Source organism: Astatotilapia calliptera, chromosome 4 (genome assembly GCF_964374335.1).
Source record: "Astatotilapia calliptera chromosome 4, fAstCal68.1, whole genome shotgun sequence".
NCBI lineage: Eukaryota > Metazoa > Chordata > Actinopteri > Cichliformes > Cichlidae > Astatotilapia > Astatotilapia calliptera.
This window is the reverse complement of record NC_137425.1, coordinates 7,877,785-7,896,093: the sequence shown is the minus strand read 5'-3', so window position 1 is coordinate 7,896,093 and position 18,309 is coordinate 7,877,785. Positions and strand designations below refer to the sequence as shown.

Here is an 18,309-nt window from a genome sequence, read left to right as displayed (position 1 = left end):
ACCACTCTCGTTCGCATAAGCTAATGTTCACGGATGCTGGTACTGTCGTCATTACGCGTATCTATGCATTACGCGTATCGACAACCAGGGCTGTGCACTGCGTGAATCTGACTATGTACAAATATTTAGCAGTGTGGGTCTTGTGTTTGCTTGTTCCCTGGCAATTTCCCACCATTGTTTCACCTTTGTTTAGCTGCATATGCTGTACAGGATTGAAAACCAAATGAATCTAATGGATCCACAAGGCATGGCACTGCGACCCGTAAATTAAGTCCCACAGATGTGCTTCTGTAGATTAATCTTCCCGCTCATGAGCAATTAGCCTGGCAGTGATGCTGAGGCATGAGGCTGATTTGAAACAATTACAGCCCAGGTTGGGCAAAATTAGCTAGTTCAATTCCCAAGGTCGCTACTGATTGCGAGTGATGGTACTTTCCAAAGCAGCCAGGGGTAATTGGCTTTTAACACCAGCACATTCTTCAGCTAACCTTTTTACCTGGATGTGGACACTAGGTCACTGAAAAAACTCCATCTGTTCAATCATCAAAGATATCAGTTCTTTCTGCATATCTGGTTTAAATTATATTTGAGCTGCTACTGAGTTTGTTTTTTCTCAAACCTCCATTAAAGTAAGTGAGCTGTGAATGAATTATCACTGTGCTAACAGCTGGAGGACTTTTTTTCTTTCTTTTTTTTAGCCACGTTTACTCCCCTGATGTAACTGCACTTTTCACTCTCAAATAATATAAGACTTTCCTGTTATGTGCATGTGGTAAAAGAAGATAAAAATGATTTGGCCTTACAGCTAAGACTTAAAACGAACAGGAAACCTTTTGTATTTTTATAGCCAGTACACATTTCCATTAAGTTTTAATTTGGCCATAGACACTTGCCTGATAGCAGAATTTAAATTAGGTGTGTTATGCGAAATGTCTAAAACAAAGACCCTAGTAAAAGGCGAATGAGTGAGGAAAGAGACATTTTGTGAAAAACAAATTCAGGTGGAATGGATTTAGATAATCACGGGTCCATTTGATGGCAAGAAAAAAAATCTGCTCTGCAAAGCAATTTACTGACTGCAAATTCAACCTGCTTTGCAGAAGCTCTTTTGCATAACAATGAATGTAATATACAAGAAACGTACAGTACAATTCTCTCTGCAAGCACTTTGCTGTTGTCATTTATATAAATAAAGGGAATGTTCTTGCCTGCGATTCTTACAAATCTCACACGAATTGCGGCTGTAAATGAATCATTAATTATGAAGGGCTTTTCTCCTCTGTGTGTGTGTGTGTGTGCGATGCAACTTGATGCTCGTCTAGTGGGGAATTCAGCAGAGGATAGTTCCACTGTGTTTAACATAGCTACAACTTCATTTTCTTTTCCCTTTCGTCATAGCCTCATAACCACCTTTAGTCCCGCATCTTAGTGTCTGAGTGAATGTTTCATCTCTTGCATCTCTCATCAGCTGGGGAGTTAAAATTAGAAAGCTGCCTCTGTCTTGTCCTTTTTTACTCTTTTACAAGGCATCTTCCTTACTTGAAGATCCAAACAGTCCGGCTCACATATCTACCGTAATCAATTTATAATGAGTTGTCACACTTGGCATGATAGCTTTGTGACGCTTGGTTGACCAGCTTGATATTTATTCCTGTAAAAAACTATGTACTTAATCCCGCTTCCACAAATGATTCAATTTGCTGTGGAAATGAACCTTATCGGAGTTCCTGTCAATCCTGCACTGCTTCTAGCCAAAGGTTTTTGCATATTTAGGAGCATGGCACAACTTCAAGTTATTTTATTCAGTATTGTTTGTTTTTTAACGTGACTCTTTAAACTGGAGTAATGTCATTCACGGTAATGATGGTGGATGGTGAGGGGGTTAATGTTGACTCTCAGACATATGTTTAAATTTTACCTTTGATTGTTTTCACCTTTCCAGCTCTATCTGTTTATTAAAGTTAGTTTTGTTTTCATCTAAATGGAAAGGTCCAACAGCTGTCATTATTTTTGAAAACCAAAGTGATGGGATTAAGAGAAGTGTGGGGGACTTATTAAAGCAGCTCACCCTCCGGCTTAAAAGCAAAGAAACAAAAATAATGTTTCTTTCCTGCTTTTTTTCTGGTTTTTAGTCACACTGAAGTTCTGTGTACAGCTGCTGTTGCTGCACCAGAGCAATGACTGGCCAACGGCACCATCTGCATAAATGAATGTGTTTGATATTTTCCTTCTCCGCCTCCTTTTTCCCGTGTAGCATCAGGAATCAGAAACATCTCTGCTGCTTGCCTTTAGAAGACTGCCTCGTAGGGTCTCACAGTGGGGAAGCCGAGCAATTTGTCTCTTGATGGCTCCGGGCTTATCGTCTCTGCTTGACAGATGGGCCTTGCCTCTGCTCAGGTTGGGTTTGGTAGCAGAGCACAGCTCACTGCTTGACAGAACTCATTACAGACACACCCCAGGAGAAGAAGCATCTCCACAAGGTCCTGCTACTGGGCCCCCACGACTCACAATGGAGCCAAATACTGTAAACCTAAACACACTCCTGAAAGCCTTTCTGATGTTTTAGATTGAATGTGAAATTTAAGAATAATTGCTTGCAACCTGCCACTAGCTAGAACATTTGAGATATTATAATTTCACACATGACTAGCTATTATTATTATAACACCGTAATATTAAAAAAGACACAAATTACAGACAATTAAGCGAATTTTGTTCTTTTGTACTTTTAGAATGGAATATGAATAAACAAATTACAGCAAAGCCAGGCTTTGGTTAGTATGTTTGTCTGATGAAGCACTGTTGATGCTGAAGCCAAAGGCTGTACCCCAGAAAAATCTCAGATCATATTTTATTTATTGACAAAAAATAGCTCTCTCTATACCTTTGTTTAAACTGTAAAAGAACTGCCTGAGGCCTATAAAACATTAAAAATGTTTTGCATTCTTAACTTACTTCATACATTGTTTCATTTTGTGTTGGTAATTACAGAAATGACCCCAGTGAAGTAGGACAGTAAGGCTAGCTGAGTACAGGTGAGGCTCTGGGGTTGACAGAGAGGTAAACGCAAAACTTTCACGGTCTGACTTTGAATATTTCCTCTAAAATTGCATGTGAAAAAAAGTTATAAAGTCATCTCTCTTCCTAAGCATGCTCTATTTTCAGTCGGGGGTCAAACTGTGCTTAGCCTTGCATATAATCAGGCCACATGGAGCAGGCTGCCACCTTCTGCAATCCAGAGTAAAGAAGGGGAAAGGAGGCCAAAACTAAATATGAAAGATATTTTTTTTAATGAGTAGATTAGCTTAAAATATAAAAGAAGCAACTGTGCTGAGATTGAATTTAATACTCATAAAAATTCTTAGTGGACAAGCACACCTCACCATTCAGACATCAGAAATCAAAGAGTTGGGACTCTGCACTGTTCAAATATTCCTTGTACATATTTACCTTCTAAACTATATATGGCTCTGACACACACTGAAATACAAACTGCCGTGTGTAGCACAAACAGTTATCAACTTACACACTTCAGTGCATAATATCTAGCCACAGTGCAGCCAGCACGGCAAGCCAAGCGACCCCGAAAAAAAGAGCAAAAACATAATTCGAATAAATAAATTTAAAAAGCTTTAAGCTAAGGTGGAAAAATGAGAGATGGGAAGCAGGGGAGCTAAAATGAGAGGGTTCTTTGGAGAGGGAAAAAAATTAATTGCATGCCACTGAGAATATATTCTACTTTCTCGCTGAAACACAGAAATTGCTTACACACATAACAATCTCCAAAAGGTCTGGTTGAAAGCAAAAACAGTTGCAGCTCATAGTTGTAATACTAGTGTTCGTATCATGATGGACAGAAGCATACAGGTCATCGTATTTCACGCTGAGGAAATGGTCAAATTGGCTTAATGGATTGCTAAGTGAAGTTCCTTCATGATCTGTTTAGTGGTTCATGTAATCAGTCCAGCCACATCTCTCAGCTTATCTTGCAGATTATCAGCATAACTAAAGGAGCGGGTGGTGGGGGAGTGGGGATCTTTAATTAAAGCTGATTGTATTTAATGTTCTTGTCCAGACTATAATAGTTCCCTCAGTGGCCCCCACACCACCACCTGACCGAGTAGAAGCTAATTGGCTGTTAGGAGTTACTTATCTCTTTCACTCCTGGATTCTCTCTCCAATCTTTGTCTCTTTCTGTCTGTCAGTGACATCCAGGGGCAGCGCAATGTCAGTTTGTGCCCTCAAATAGCTGTGAACCTCTAATACACTATGAGCCTGATTTACAGTTTCCAAGCATAGAGCAGTTGAAGCAGTCGTTTGTATGCATAGCATGTCTTGGGTTACTTCATACCACAGTGAAAAAGATGTTCTATTAGTTACATTACTGTAACTAAAAAGCTCCACTTCTCTATTTTTACACAGAGTTGTAGTTGTTGCCTCTTCCTATGCTGTCAGATCTAGTCCCATCAGCACCTCTGAGGCAGGGCAGCAGCCGCTGGGAAGTTCGCAGGGCGACTGGGGGATGGTGAAACAGTGTGGCAACAGTGTGGCAGATGCACAATGAGCCACATCGTGTTATGACTCTGAGTGTGCGTGTCAGAACTCGACTGTGTGCGTATTAGGAACATGAAGGCTACAGTCACTGACTGAATTATGAAGACCGTGCTAAACATCATCAAAAGAGAGGTTATAATGTGTACTTGGCAAGTGACAAAAGAAGCATCCGCATGGTTCAGTGTAATTATGTTCACGTTGTGCCTGCACTTAGTGCTCATCAATTCACCAGTCAGCAATTTCCCTTGCAAATCCATGTTCATTTAAGTTCAGATATGTAGATATTCATCATCACAGCTGGATAATCAGATCAGAGGCCTAATGATGAAGGTCTTACTGACAATCTGACTGTTACTCAGCAGGCAGCCACAGCTGAGCATCAGGGATGTGGTACACAATGTCCTCTAAATATGTGGAAATCATATGTGGAATTGTAAAGTAAAGGTTTTTACTCCAGTGATCCCACAATCACGTCTCTACAAAGAAAAAATAAAAATGATGCAAAACTGGAGACTTGGACAAATACATCTCTGATATGTTCTTTTAAAATGTTCTTTTAAAATGTTCTTAAGCAAAGGATTTCATCATGTTTCCTTCTCCACCAAGCTCCATAGGAAACTTCATAATAAGACTTTTTGTTTCTCTTAGTCTAACCTTTGAGTTGTGAACTGGAGAGCTTGTCAGCAAGAATGGTCATGTACTGTTTTGTCTCTTTATACCAACTGTACATCCACTGTCATGAGGGTCCTTAGAGGTCTACAGCAGTACAGTTTCCTATTCAGCTTCTGAGGGCTGAGGACAAAGTTTAATGAAACCCTAAAATTTAGATACTAATATTAGTTAACCTTGCAGATTTGGAATAAATGTTGCCAGCCCAGTTTTGTGATATCTGAGATTGAATTAAAGGCTTGGGTCAATTAGGGTGAATCAATCATCGTATGTCCAACCTTAAAGGGCACCTGCTTGGAGCAAGTTGATCTCAGGTGAAATTGTATGTCATCTTGGACAACAACAGTATGGAGAAAAAGAAGGTGGAGATCCACTCACCGAACTTCAAGACCCTGCTGTGCCAGCAGCTATCCACATAATTACACTGGGCCACAAATAGAAAGGTTTTCTCTCCTCCCAGACCCTCTACTTTTTTTTCCCTTTTCTGCTCAGCAGTGAGAATATATGCAGAGCACTGAGGAGAGATGGGGTATTTAGATGTGAGAAAAGGCAATTTGTCAGAAACCTAAGAGAGCACTGGAGTACTGACAAGAGGATTACAGTAGAAGGACTTGGGGGTTGAAGGGCTAATTCTGCAATCGTGAAAGAGGGACGGCTCAGTGTGCCTGCATGTATACATTAGAATCCATTATTTTTCTCAGGTGTGCATGTAGAAAATAATTGAAAAATCGCTGCTTGAATTCCACGACTCAAATGCGCCTCACAAACACACATATCCGAGTAGATACAATGTGACGGTGGCTGTTGTGTAACCAAGCCCAGTGAGTCATGAGAGGGAGGAATGCGCTGTTGTGATGGGAGGAGGAGGAGGGAGCCTGCCTGGGGAAGGACTGGCAGAGACAGTCAGATCCGTTAGCAAAGTCATCTGGGAGAGAGAACGAGGCTGGACATTTGGTTTCAGGCCTTGCCTCAACTGCCAGTGGTTGTCTGGGCCACAAGTGAGGCATAAATAAATCTAAGCCTTGATGCAGACATAACTTTGGACAGAAAGAGCATATGTGCACCTAACCACATATGCATGCAAACTCATATGTAGAGGAACACGCACATGAGTGGAACATTTGCAGAGTGATGGGAGGTTAACGGAAGTAGAAGGCTAAAAGAAAAATAAATCCACTGTCCTTACTAACATACACACACACAAACACAAGAAATGGGGATGTACTTGCTTTAAAAAGTAGTTCTAGTCAAATCCCGTACAATATGCGTCAAGTGCAAAATTATACCTTGTTTGATTTTATGTGTGTGTGTGTATTTGTGTGTGTGTTGACTTCCCGCTTGCCCTCGGAGCTATTTGTTTTCAGATGTGCGTAGGCAGTTTTGTTTATATGTCTTACTGTGTATGTTTGATTCTCATCTAGTACATGCAAGCCGAGCGCACACACTCCCTCGCTTGCTGTCGTACATGCCAGGATTCAGGCTGTGCGTCCATTGCAGTGTTATCATCCAAAGAGGCAAACAGCCAGCCCCTGATCTAATAAGCTGCCTAGGGAGTCACATAGAGGTGGGGAAGCACTATCAGCTGATAACTGTCCTCCCTGCGAGCCCAGCTTTTTTTTCTCCTCTGATAGTCCTGCCAAGAGAAGACTCAGCTTTTCCTTGTTTTTCTGTGTGATTGTGAATGTTGCGAGTAGGAGCGATCCCCTGCCGGCTGCTGCCCACGTGTCTGTAGGCTGCGTCCGTCCTGTGCTGACTCTTTCAGTGTCAGACAGACTGCAGAGGAGATCCCACACATGGCAAAGGCAGGCCTGAGCCCAGTGCTGAGGAGCATATGCTCAAGGCTTTAGTGTTTCAGCCCCCCACCCACCAAATACACACATAACTGCCAATCCTGCCAAGCCGCAAAAAGCCATGGGCCAGACTACTGACAGATTCCCCATCTATCACTGTGTTCCGCGCTTTACACAAGCCATACAGCTATATCAACATCGTACCGCAACCTTGACAGCAATTTTGAGAGAAAAAAGGTCCTACAAAGATGCCACAACAAGCAAGAAAAAAACCAACACAAAATTTTGCAGAGCACCAACTGCGCTTTATTTTGACAGCTTCTGTTATTTTGTTGGGTGTGATGGCTTTGTAGCAGTGTTTGAGCAGTCTTCTGGTGATCTGTGAGTGGAATAGCTCTGTATTTTATCCAGTCTAGTCTTTCTAGCAATGATGTTCAAAGCTGATGCTAAAAGAATCATGTACTGGATGTGTAGGATATTGGACAATGTATATAGTTATGTAATTACATAGTTAGATATGGACCAAAGATCTTAATAATTTCCATTACTTTTAATGTTTTATTGTCAAAGGTTAGTGAGGGTGGTGTATGCCTATGCAGCTATCCTGGGAAAATCCTAGAAACCCTTTTAATGGTTGTCAAACCACATCTTCACTGATACATACTGAGGTGTGAAAACACGCCATTAATAGTACACGGGATGTCTTCAAATGTCGTCTTTATTGGGGAAAGAGTTAAAGGATTCTTTTTTATTGTCAAGCTTTTGTATTTCTGTGGTGCTGATGTTTTTCTACAGTTGGTGATTGGTTTTTTTTTTTTCTGTGTGCGACTACCTCAGTATAAATGTGTATGGCACAACAGCTCACATGATAGGCATACTTTCAGGTGGCCGCCGTGACCCGCAGCTGACATCGAATGATTGATCCTGTTGCTGGGATAAGTGCCTGCACACTGCTGAGCACACCGGTCTACTGAAATGCAGCCAGGCGGAAAATTAGAAATCTCTTCATCCCTGATCCATTTGAAATCTGATAACTCCTATCTTCCCCTCTTGCAGGCACCTTTTCTTAGCCAATAAATCAGTAATTAAATAATGTGTTTATGTGTATGTGTGTGCATGTACATAAGGGGCAGGTGAGTGTCCTTGGGGGGGATGAGTATGGATAGTTGAGGTGATTGGGGTATTTAACACTGCCCATCCACCCTCAAACACACAGGTACGTCTTTAAACACATTGTGTTGTCCCAAGTACAAGCGCCTGCCTAGTCACAAATGGAAGTGTACACATACAAACAAGTTTCACAGTGAGTGCTTGGTGACAGCTGGAGGTGTAATGGTGCCTCTGGTATCAAATAAATCAAAGTCAGGCCTCCCCTGAGCACTGCGTTTGTCCCCTTCGTAGCCAGCAGTGTAGTTGCTCTCCTACAGTTGCACTGAGACAGAAATATCTCTCATGTGAACATTTCATAATGCTTCTTAACTTCTAACATCAGTCTTGTTGTGTTGTCCAGGTACATCGGCCCAGGGCAGCCCGCTTCTGGCTTCCCTCCCCGTCCCAGGACGACCTCTGCAGCCTCAGCTCGACCTCAAACACCTCCTGCCCTTCAGACTCAATGGATCCTCCCCACTTAGCCTGTTCCCTAACTTTAATACGGTGAGTCTAGTGGGTCTAGTGGGTACTAGTCATAATAAACCTTACTTTTAGAAAAAAAATGGACTGAAAAATAAGATGTTGAAGTCATTTGAGAACAATGTTCAATGTCAGCAATACTCTGTAAAAAAAACAGTTTAACATTTTGTCTCATCTTTCAAAGCATACTTTGAAAGTTACACAGAATTTGAGGCAAGGCCATTTTTTTTTAAAAATCTAATCAGCTACAAAAAAAAAATCACACGCTGAAGGGTATTGATTAGAAGACAACACACAGAAGACATATTAGCCTGATTTCGTTCTCTGTGGCAGCATGAGGCATATTTTTATGGTATAAGGGTCGGGGTACTTGTACACATACTTCATCATTTTTGTGTCAATATGCCCCTCATGCCAACTCTGTTTATATCAGGGGGTGTTACAAAGAAATACAGGCCTATAAAGCTGTGTCATTATTGCTACCTATTCTGTTTGTCACTATATCAATACTTTTCCTGCTACACCACAGCCTCCAGTGCTGTGCCCAGGCTTTATCCTAGCTTTAGGTTACAGTTTTTAATGAAGCAAGGTTTGACCTCTGAATATTGCTTTGGTGAATTGTGTCACTATATTTGATTTATTTTGGTTTAAAATGTAAAATTGAGTAGACATGCAGGCATTGTTTAAAATAATGCAAGTGTGTATTTGTAAATACATTTGATTGACATTTTATTTACATTTGAGACACAGAAACACAGTTTTTTCCCCATTTCTTTATTGAAAAGGTCAAATATAACATAGTTTGAAAGGCTTAAAATAGTATTTTTCCACCAAAAAGATGATTCACAAAGAAAAGCATTGCAAGCTTAAACAATCTGTGGAAACTGGACAAGTGGGAGATAAAAACAAGATGTGGAAGACCTGAAAAATTATCTGCTGCAAATGAAAATGATGGCCTTAAGAAATAGGTAACATTAGGTAATGTCTAGGGAAGTTCAGGATTGCAGTTTATGTGTAAAAATAGCCTCTGTTTCAAACATCACCCACAAACCATTCAGTTTTCAAGCACATTGACTCTGATGGCTCAGTCTCTGGAATTAAAAGCTTATATCTTTGATCCTTTACTTTCCAGCACTGTGGTCATTGTCATTTCAAGTGTGTATGTGTGCAAGCATTTTTTGATTTCTTTGATCCTGTGGTCTGTAAATGGAGTATAAGCTAGAGATTTAGCTCCTGCATACACTTTTACACCTTTTGAAACTGTACATATAAAAAGTAGGATGAGAAAGAGGGAGATTCAGTCATCTGTCTGTCTGGCTGGTTCTTTACAATGGAGGACATGTGTGAGGGGGTGGATGAGACATAAATGTTTGCTCTATGATGTGTATTTGTGTATGTAGGGGGCTGCCAGCCTGTGTGAAAAGTGCAGCTTTTTTTTTTTTCATTTGTTCAACCGCCTACTGCTTTGGGTCATGAAGTCGGCTATACTGCCCTGTGGAGGATTGAGCAAAAGCAACGTGGTAAACATTCACTCCTCTAAAACCTCATGTATTTATATTAGTGGTGGAGGCAGTGGGGTAGGTGTCTGTCAGTGTTTTGTCTGTGTTTCTCTTGTGTTTCAATGGGAAAATTGCTGTTTTTATTCTCCAACCAATGTCTGTGCCTCACCATTCTAATTTGGGGTTTTAGTTTTGCACATTATGCTTCCCTATTAGAGAAATAAAAGCATCCATATAAGTAAAAGCTATTGGAGACGGAAAAGGCAGTAGATTACCAATGAATGCGGCAAGGTAGTACAAAGGAAATCGTTTTTACCGAGTCGCAATGCTGTTCAGTCTGCCATTGTTAAATAGAATACAACTCGCAGTAGGACTTGGAATCTACCACAACCACAATGCAGAAATGATGATAACCATGGAAATAACATCAAATCAGTGTCACTTCAGTCACGGGAGGAGATGATTAGCCCCCATAATACACAGTCTGACAGTGCAGCTGTGGCATTAATCACAAAGTCCATTCAACAAGAAGCCCCAGGTTCTCTTAGCCTTGATAAGGCACACGTTGTCCCAGACGTGTGCAGGAGGGAAGATGAATGCACCTGTCTCCAAAACCAAATATCCTCCGGTTCCCCTGGTGTCCCTTCTTACATCCTCCCACTGCTCCACCCTCACTCCTCATCCCTTTGTGTGTCTCGTTCTCTCTCTCTCTCTGTCTCTATCTATCTACCTTGAAAGCCCATCACGGACTCAGCCACCCGGTGCAGGATAAGTTCTGTCTGCACTAGGATGGCAGGGAGAACCGAGGGCTTGGACAAAAGACGCATTTATAGCAGTCGGTTCAGGATGGCTGCAGACAGACAATGGACACATTCTTCAGTTCCTAAAACAAACGGCTGTGCGCAGCCTGCTTTTCTAAGGTGGACAGAGGGCAGCAGGAAGAGCTAGGTTTACCTTGGTCAGGCTACAGTTGGTAAAAGGAAACAGCCATTTGCTTCCAAAGATATCTCTGTGTCATGTAGAGGAAACCAAAATAAAGCAACAATGGTAAAGAGCCCTGAGGGAGAGATGTACCTGCAGCACGAAGGTTTCATTGTCAGATGTGTTTATATTCCTTTTCACACCTGGCCATGAGGAAGCCGTAGTAAATAGACTCTATCCTTGCAGAAGAGGCAGCTACCTTGGACATGGCACAGTTTTTTGGTTTTTTTGCAGTGTGGAAGAGTCTGATGTTTTTTAACCTTATGTGCCAGAAACAAAGCAAAGCAGTATGCCATGAGCACGCCAACACTCTTTGATCTCTGGGCAGGTGAGGCTGTCAGCACAGCCACCAGTGTAGTTTCAGTAAGCGTAGCGGTATCATTCAGTGTGTGAAGAGTGATCTCCCCGTCCCTCCGGAGACCCTTCTCTCAAACGAGCTGAGGAATAGAGTGGGTCAGACCCTGTACAAGCCTGGGGCAAGATCCAAGGTGATTGTTATATGTGATACCACGCTGAAAGGTGCCCCAGTGAAATCAGCTGTCACTGTGGAATGCAGATCTTATAATGAAGCCTCAGGTTTCACCCTGCTGTTTATAGTATGGTGTTCTGGGACTCTCTGCTGTCTCTTCATAGGCAGTTAAAACAGTTTTAGTCTGTCTAAAACCTTCTGCAGTAAACACTTCATTGTGGGCTGCAATGACTCATAAAGTTTAAGCAGTGAAGTTTTGGAGATTACAATGAAAATACATTCATAAAGAAGAAACTCTTTTCCCTGTAGATTCTTATGGTGTAGGTGTTGATTTATCTAACAGTTTAAGCACCACACTTCCCCCATTAATATCACCGCTGCAATACAACACACAAAAGTGTAACTCACTAAAGGATAAGGATCATCTCGGTTCTGCATCATCTTTTCATTCAAATTGAAAAGGTGATTGTTTGTGTGAGGTGGTGTTTCATACCTGAAACCCATCAAGATCGTCATCCAAACACAGAAGCAGTTACTTAATTTAGTCAAAGTCGATGTGACAGCAGCAAAACATCTCTTGTCTTTTGTGCTTAAGTAAAGAAAAAAAATTACATCCAGCAAGTTTGAAAAATAATAGATCTGAGCTTTCTATGAGGGGAAAACTGTGTTTTCATCTTTACTTTAGAATTCTCAAAAACTCAGGTGTACAAAAATTGGGAGATTAAAAAAAACAATACCAATAGCAAATTGCAATCAGTGAATACAATCAGTTGATTTACAACAAGCAGAAATACAGCATGTGGTACTAGAAAGTGGTGTTTACCCTGGAAGTTGCATTTCTTAGGTAGAAAAATAACGAAATCTTGGAGGAGTAACATATTATCTATCGAGAAATAACTTGAGTTCATTCAAGGCCATCTAAACTCTTTTAGGGATTGTGCCATTTTTTGTTCTTTAGTATTACTATTTTATTAACTCCTTCGCTGAATATTGCACAGTATGTCACTACTGTTGTAGTAATTCCACCAAACCACAGTTGCACTTTAACAAAGTGAGATGGAAAACCCTTTGATCTTAGTTATCTTTGATTTATTTAATTTTTCTTCCTTTTTTATTGAACAGCAGCTAAGCATATTTTTGGGAAGCATAAGAAAAAGCGTATTTACTTTTATACTTACAATAGTCTAATTTCTCTCCTTCAGTTTGGCAGTTCACCAGCAGCTTGACTACAGTAATTAGCTTGCATGCATAATAAGGTGGCGCCCTGTCACCTTATCTCTTCAAAATGAAGTTTGCCCTCGTCTAGTGCATCAGAAGGAGTTTAGCAGTACGACTCTTAATGAGCATCTTTAATCAAAATAAAGCCTCTGGTAATGTTCCGTGTATGTAGGCCAAAGAGCTACTGATGATCAGAAAATCTGTATCACGTGCTGACAGGAACCGAGTTATTCTCTTTACATTAAAGGGTAAGGCAGCCTCATGCTGACATTACAGAGTAACCTTTTAATTTGTTTCAGTTTCATTTCATAAGCTCAGCTGTCACTGAAATATACTCTCTGTTTCTTTTTACATTTAATATATTTTTATTAATAGTGGTATGCTTTGACTTTCATGTGAGGAGTATTCTCCATGCCCTCTGGTTGCACACAGCAAGAGCTCAGACTGTGGTGATCCCACAGCAGAAATGGGTTGCCTTTTGATTCTAACATTACCTTATCATCAGTAACATTTAATGCTTTCCAGTTTTTTTATTATTATTATTTCCATCTTGTGTATTCAAAAATAGCTTTTCCTTGTTTTCCTTATTTTCTGCCATCCGTATATCCTGTTAGTCTGTTCTTATAATAAAGCTCATAAGAACCATGGCCAAAGCTCCAAATAATGAGGTCAGAGTATGTAAACATAATTCTTGAGTCAAACGCCCGGACTTCAGACTGTCTATTGATATTTTTTTCTATTCCTATTCCCATACAGAGCTGGGAATATTTTTTTCTATCCCTTGCTCTGTATGATCTATCGCAGGCATACAGCTGTGGCTGTGAGGACTTCCCATTTACCTGCTGTTTATTTGTTTACCAGGGGGAAGCCAATCAAAGCTGGCATAAAAGGCAGAGTGACTAGTGGATGAATTTAGGGGTTGGACCAAGGCCTAATAAGGATTACATTGATCTATGAATCATGCAGGGCTGCTCTAGAGGAGCCTGAGAGTAAAGATAGTTTGGAGTTGGAAAAGAGAATATCCACACTGATGCACAACTCGCCACCTTTAAAGGAAAGTGAATTTGTTGTATTGCACTATACACTAAAGATTTCTGCATCTATGAATTCATAAAAAACATGCAACTTGGGAGAATTCAAGTTTGATCAGAACATAATGTCAGGATCTCGGGTTCAAACTCAAAACCGCAACAGATCATGGGACGATTTTACTAGTACACTTAAGTCATAAAGCAAAAAATCTAACTTGGTCATATCAAAAAAAAAAAAACGGAAACAAAAATGAAGACTTATCATTTGGATCATATATCTCAACAATTTCCCAAAAGGCTAACTGGTAAGATGCTCTTGTGTCTTGCACTCTGTGACCAGAACATGCGCCCTCGTGTATAATCTGCGGTAGCTGCTGAAACTGCTTAGACATCAAGTCATGTCATGCTGTTTTCTGATTTACCAGACTGAAACAAATGCTTACACTGAAGATTGAATGTTGGCTTTATGGGAACTAACCTCACCTCACCTCTGAAACAAAGTAGCTTCTATCATTTGGGAAAATAAAATTATATAGAACTAATATAGCTTATACTTGTCATGTGTTTCTGTTTCTCAGATGGACCCTGTCCAGAAGGCTGTGATCAACCACACTTTCGGTGTTCCACAGCCACTCAAGAAGAAACAGATTATCTCCTGCAACATTTGCCACCTGCGCTTTAACTCGACGGTAAGACACGCTGCATTGGCTTTATGTTTCGGTGTTTATGAGGAAGAAAGAGATAATGTTGGACTACAAGGCAGGGAAACAGACAGTACGCCAGACTGTGTAATTTAAAACATAAAAGCACACTATGCTAGAAAGTGAGTCTGGCCTCAGAGAAGATTGTTTTGGGCTTCTGCTATCTTCTTGAATTTATGTCACGATCAGCGTTTTGGTTTTAGTTTGTTATGTTTAAGTCCTTTAGGTTTTCTAAGTTCATTCTATCATGCCTAGGTTGTCATTATAGTTCTTTGTTTGTTAGTTTCCCTTTGTGTTTTCTACCCCTGTATTAAGTCTCCCCTGTCCTATGTGTTTCATGTCTGCATATCATTTGTTGTTCATGTTGTCATGTCTGTCTCATTGTATTTGCTGTTTTAATTTGAAGAGGTCATGTGTTCCTGTGTTCATTGAAGAGTAGAAGTTTTACTCTTCTACTGCATGTCATTATGTTCATTTGTGTCAGCTGTTTTTCCCCATGTGTTTCCACTTCCCCTGATCACCTCCTGTGTGCTTTTAGTCTGTGTGTGTTCATTCCTGCCTTGTCCGAGCGTCTGCTATCCTACCTTGTCTCCATGTCCATGTTCCAGGGTTTTGTTTTGTTATGTTATGTTTAGCTCAGCCAGTTTAGGTTATAATTCAGTTTTGTCTTTGCTTTAGTTTTTCTTTGCTAAAATCAGCCTTCAATAAACGGCTCGTTTCCAGTTAATATTAAGTCTTGTTATTTTGCGTGTACGCACTTGGGTCCAACCTCTCCACTCCCTATAGTCTGCCTCTGCCAGACTGTGACAATTTAGTTCTTATTATCTTTCTGCAATTACCTCAGATCACTGCATTTTTGCATGCTGTGTGTGTTTGTGTGTCATCTGTGTGTGTATAAGGAAATGCGAAAAAGGTCTGAGTGTTTCCCTTTCTCCAAATGATTGTATATTTAAATGAAAAATTGGTCATTTGATTTTTATTTCTATGTAAAAGTTTGTTCGGTTTTTCTTTCTTGTGAGTTGTTTTGGTATGAGGGATTAGACAGCAGGGAAAGCTGCCGTTTATCAGCAAAGAGCAGAAACAATCAGCCGCCACAGCAGGAAGCAGCATTCTCGGTTCCCTACTCCATTTTTGCCACCCTCGCTAAAGCACATGGATATACACATACATGCACACACAAACGTGCAGACTAGATTGCATGCACACAAACACAGAAAAACATCCCATGACATTTTATGCATATTTACATAAGCAAGAAAATGTCCAGAAAGCCAGAAGACTTCTTCGGTCTAGGCACAGCTAAGCGCACACACTCGCTGTCACACACTTTTATTTGGACTCCATCTTCAAAGAAGGTCTGAGGCACAGGAGACAGGGAGCTGAGGGGGGAGCAGAGATGCAGTCGTGCTCTTCACACACTAGAGCAAATCCCATTCCCTGCCTCCGCACACCGACTTAAAGAGGAGTGTCAGGTCTGACTGTAGCTTTATCAGTCTCTCAGAGAGCATGAATACTTTTCTAACACTTCCATGCACCCTCCTTAGAGTTTGCTCAGATATTATACCAACTTATCCTTATGCATAATGCTCAAAGGGGAAATAAGTAAGCTCACTTTGCTGCTCAGTAGAGCACAAATAGACCTTAAAGAGCAACTTAACACCAGCTGACAATCTTGTTTTTAGCAATTCCTCAGTGGTTCGACCTTTCACCCACCTGAAGTGATGCAGAGGTGTACTCTGGGGTGTATCTTTGATGGATGTTTCCAGGTTTCTAGTATTTGTGCTAAGCTTATAGGCTAACCAGCTACTTGTCCTAGCCATACAGACAGATATAAATTATGGGAAAAAATCTGATGATGAGGCGATGTTGTGCAACCGGATGGGGGAATGTCACTGGCATGGTTATCCCTGTTGGGCCAGTGTAACAGCCCTTGGTAACATTTTATGTGGCCCAAAACTACAAGCACGATTGTATGTTTCATTCCACAACAGTAGTAGTAGTGCAGAACAAGAAAGCATTTCTCTTCAATTTAAACTCTTCTGTTATGTATTTTATAACACTGAAACGTAGAGCTGGTGTCAAAGAATGTAAAAACCACCACAGAAATTTTTGATGATCTATAAACCACCTGAAAAAGGACCGTACCAACATGAACCAAAATAATTTCAAGAGATTAATAACCAGTGGGGGACTGGCTGTTGGGAGCGCAGACAGTCAGTCTGTTGGCCTGAGAGTTGGTTTGGCCTTGAACTTGAGCAGCAATTTTACAAAAACAATCATTTGGTACAAGACGCACATTAGATGCAGTTCTGTCACTCTCACCTATACACTGTATGATCTTGCCACAGGGTCCATGGCACGCAGGTGTGCACCTTTCTTTCGACAGGCAAGCCTGTCTATGTTAGACAAGTCACCTAGTGTATTGTTAAAGGAAAGGCTGGATAGACATGGCGAGACTACAAAAACAGATAAATACATGTACAGGGACCAGATTATTCAGAAATTCTAGCATAAACAAAACTTTCAGAATTCATCCAAAGATAGGCTACTTAGTCACAATTTTTAAAATTTGTAATAATTATAATTTTCATATACAAATATAGTGGAGAAATGTCAGACTTCTGAAATATGTGTTAGTAGAACATATAATACGGTAGACTAAAATATCTATATATGTTCTTGTTCTGTACAGTTTGTACAGAACAGTACAGAATACAAACACAGAATACAAACACTCGCACCATATTTCTTTTTAAAGACATGCCTCAAAGGGTAAATCATCACTTTTCCTGGTGACCCCATTTTGCATAAAAATATTTCTATTTTCATGGCTCTGGTCACCTTGAGGATAAGAAGAGGTTCCATCCGTAAGGCATGAGGGGTCACTAAGTGTTATGTGAGCTTATAAGTTGTTGTCACCAGATATAAATCCAATTGACACACAGAAAACCAGCAACTTCTTATGACATGTTTTTGTCACCAGTCTCTATTGAAATGAGAGTAGAATAAGTCTCAGTTGGCAAGAAGTCAAAAAAGTTCATTTCCCAAAACTGATTTAGCTATTATAGTTTTTTTCAGTGTATTTGGACCATTAATTGCTTCTACTGAATTTTTAACATTATTTGTTTTAAGTACTACACTAAGTATATTGGTGAACTAATATACTTGATCACACAGCGAAAAGCTTTTTTAAAAAACACAGGGGTGGTAGATGTTGTTCATTTACTAAAAATGTGTCGTTTTAGCCCATTGCTAGGTGGTTGCTAGGCAACGTGATAATGTCACAATATATAATGTATAGTTCAACTTTTATGGACATAGAGAAGGTCTTATTATTGTGAAATAAAAATGATAGAATGGATTTCTAAGGTATTATAGGTGCATAAATGCACAAACAGGTCACTTTAGCCTGTTGCTAGGAGGCTGCCAAGTCAAGTCATAACATCCGTTATAGCTAAGAACCTCCAGGGGTGTAAGATGTTTGTGTGGTTACTTTCGATGCTTAATTCCTAATGGTTTAGGGGGAGTTCATGGACAAAGAAACAAACAATTCTGGTCTAGATTGAGGAGGAGAAGGTCATAGAGAATAAAGAGTTTACAGTAAAGTTTGGTTTATATTACTTGTGTAATGTTATTGGAAGGTGAGGGTACTGAAAGTGTGGAGAATAATTGCTAAAGATGTTTTATATTCTTCCTTGTGTTTGCCATATAACATGTTGTCATTTTACAATAAGATTTGGCTGCCTCCAATGTTCCCTCTAATTTTTC

General features: G+C 40.3%; 1 protein-coding gene across 4 annotated transcripts in view; it reads left to right on the top strand.

Annotated features, from left to right (window-relative positions):
- The window catches only part of znf385c (zinc finger protein 385C), a 147,255-nt gene that overhangs the window by 109,674 nt on the left and 19,272 nt on the right, over positions 1-18,309 (top strand). For all 4 annotated transcript variants that reach the window (XM_026164373.2, XM_026164371.2, XM_026164372.2 and 1 more), the window contains 2 exons: positions 8,524-8,666; positions 14,419-14,529. In XM_026164373.2, the coding sequence (XP_026020158.2) occupies positions 8,524-8,666; positions 14,419-14,529 (254 nt within the window). The remainder of the gene's footprint in view (positions 1-8,523; positions 8,667-14,418; positions 14,530-18,309) is intronic.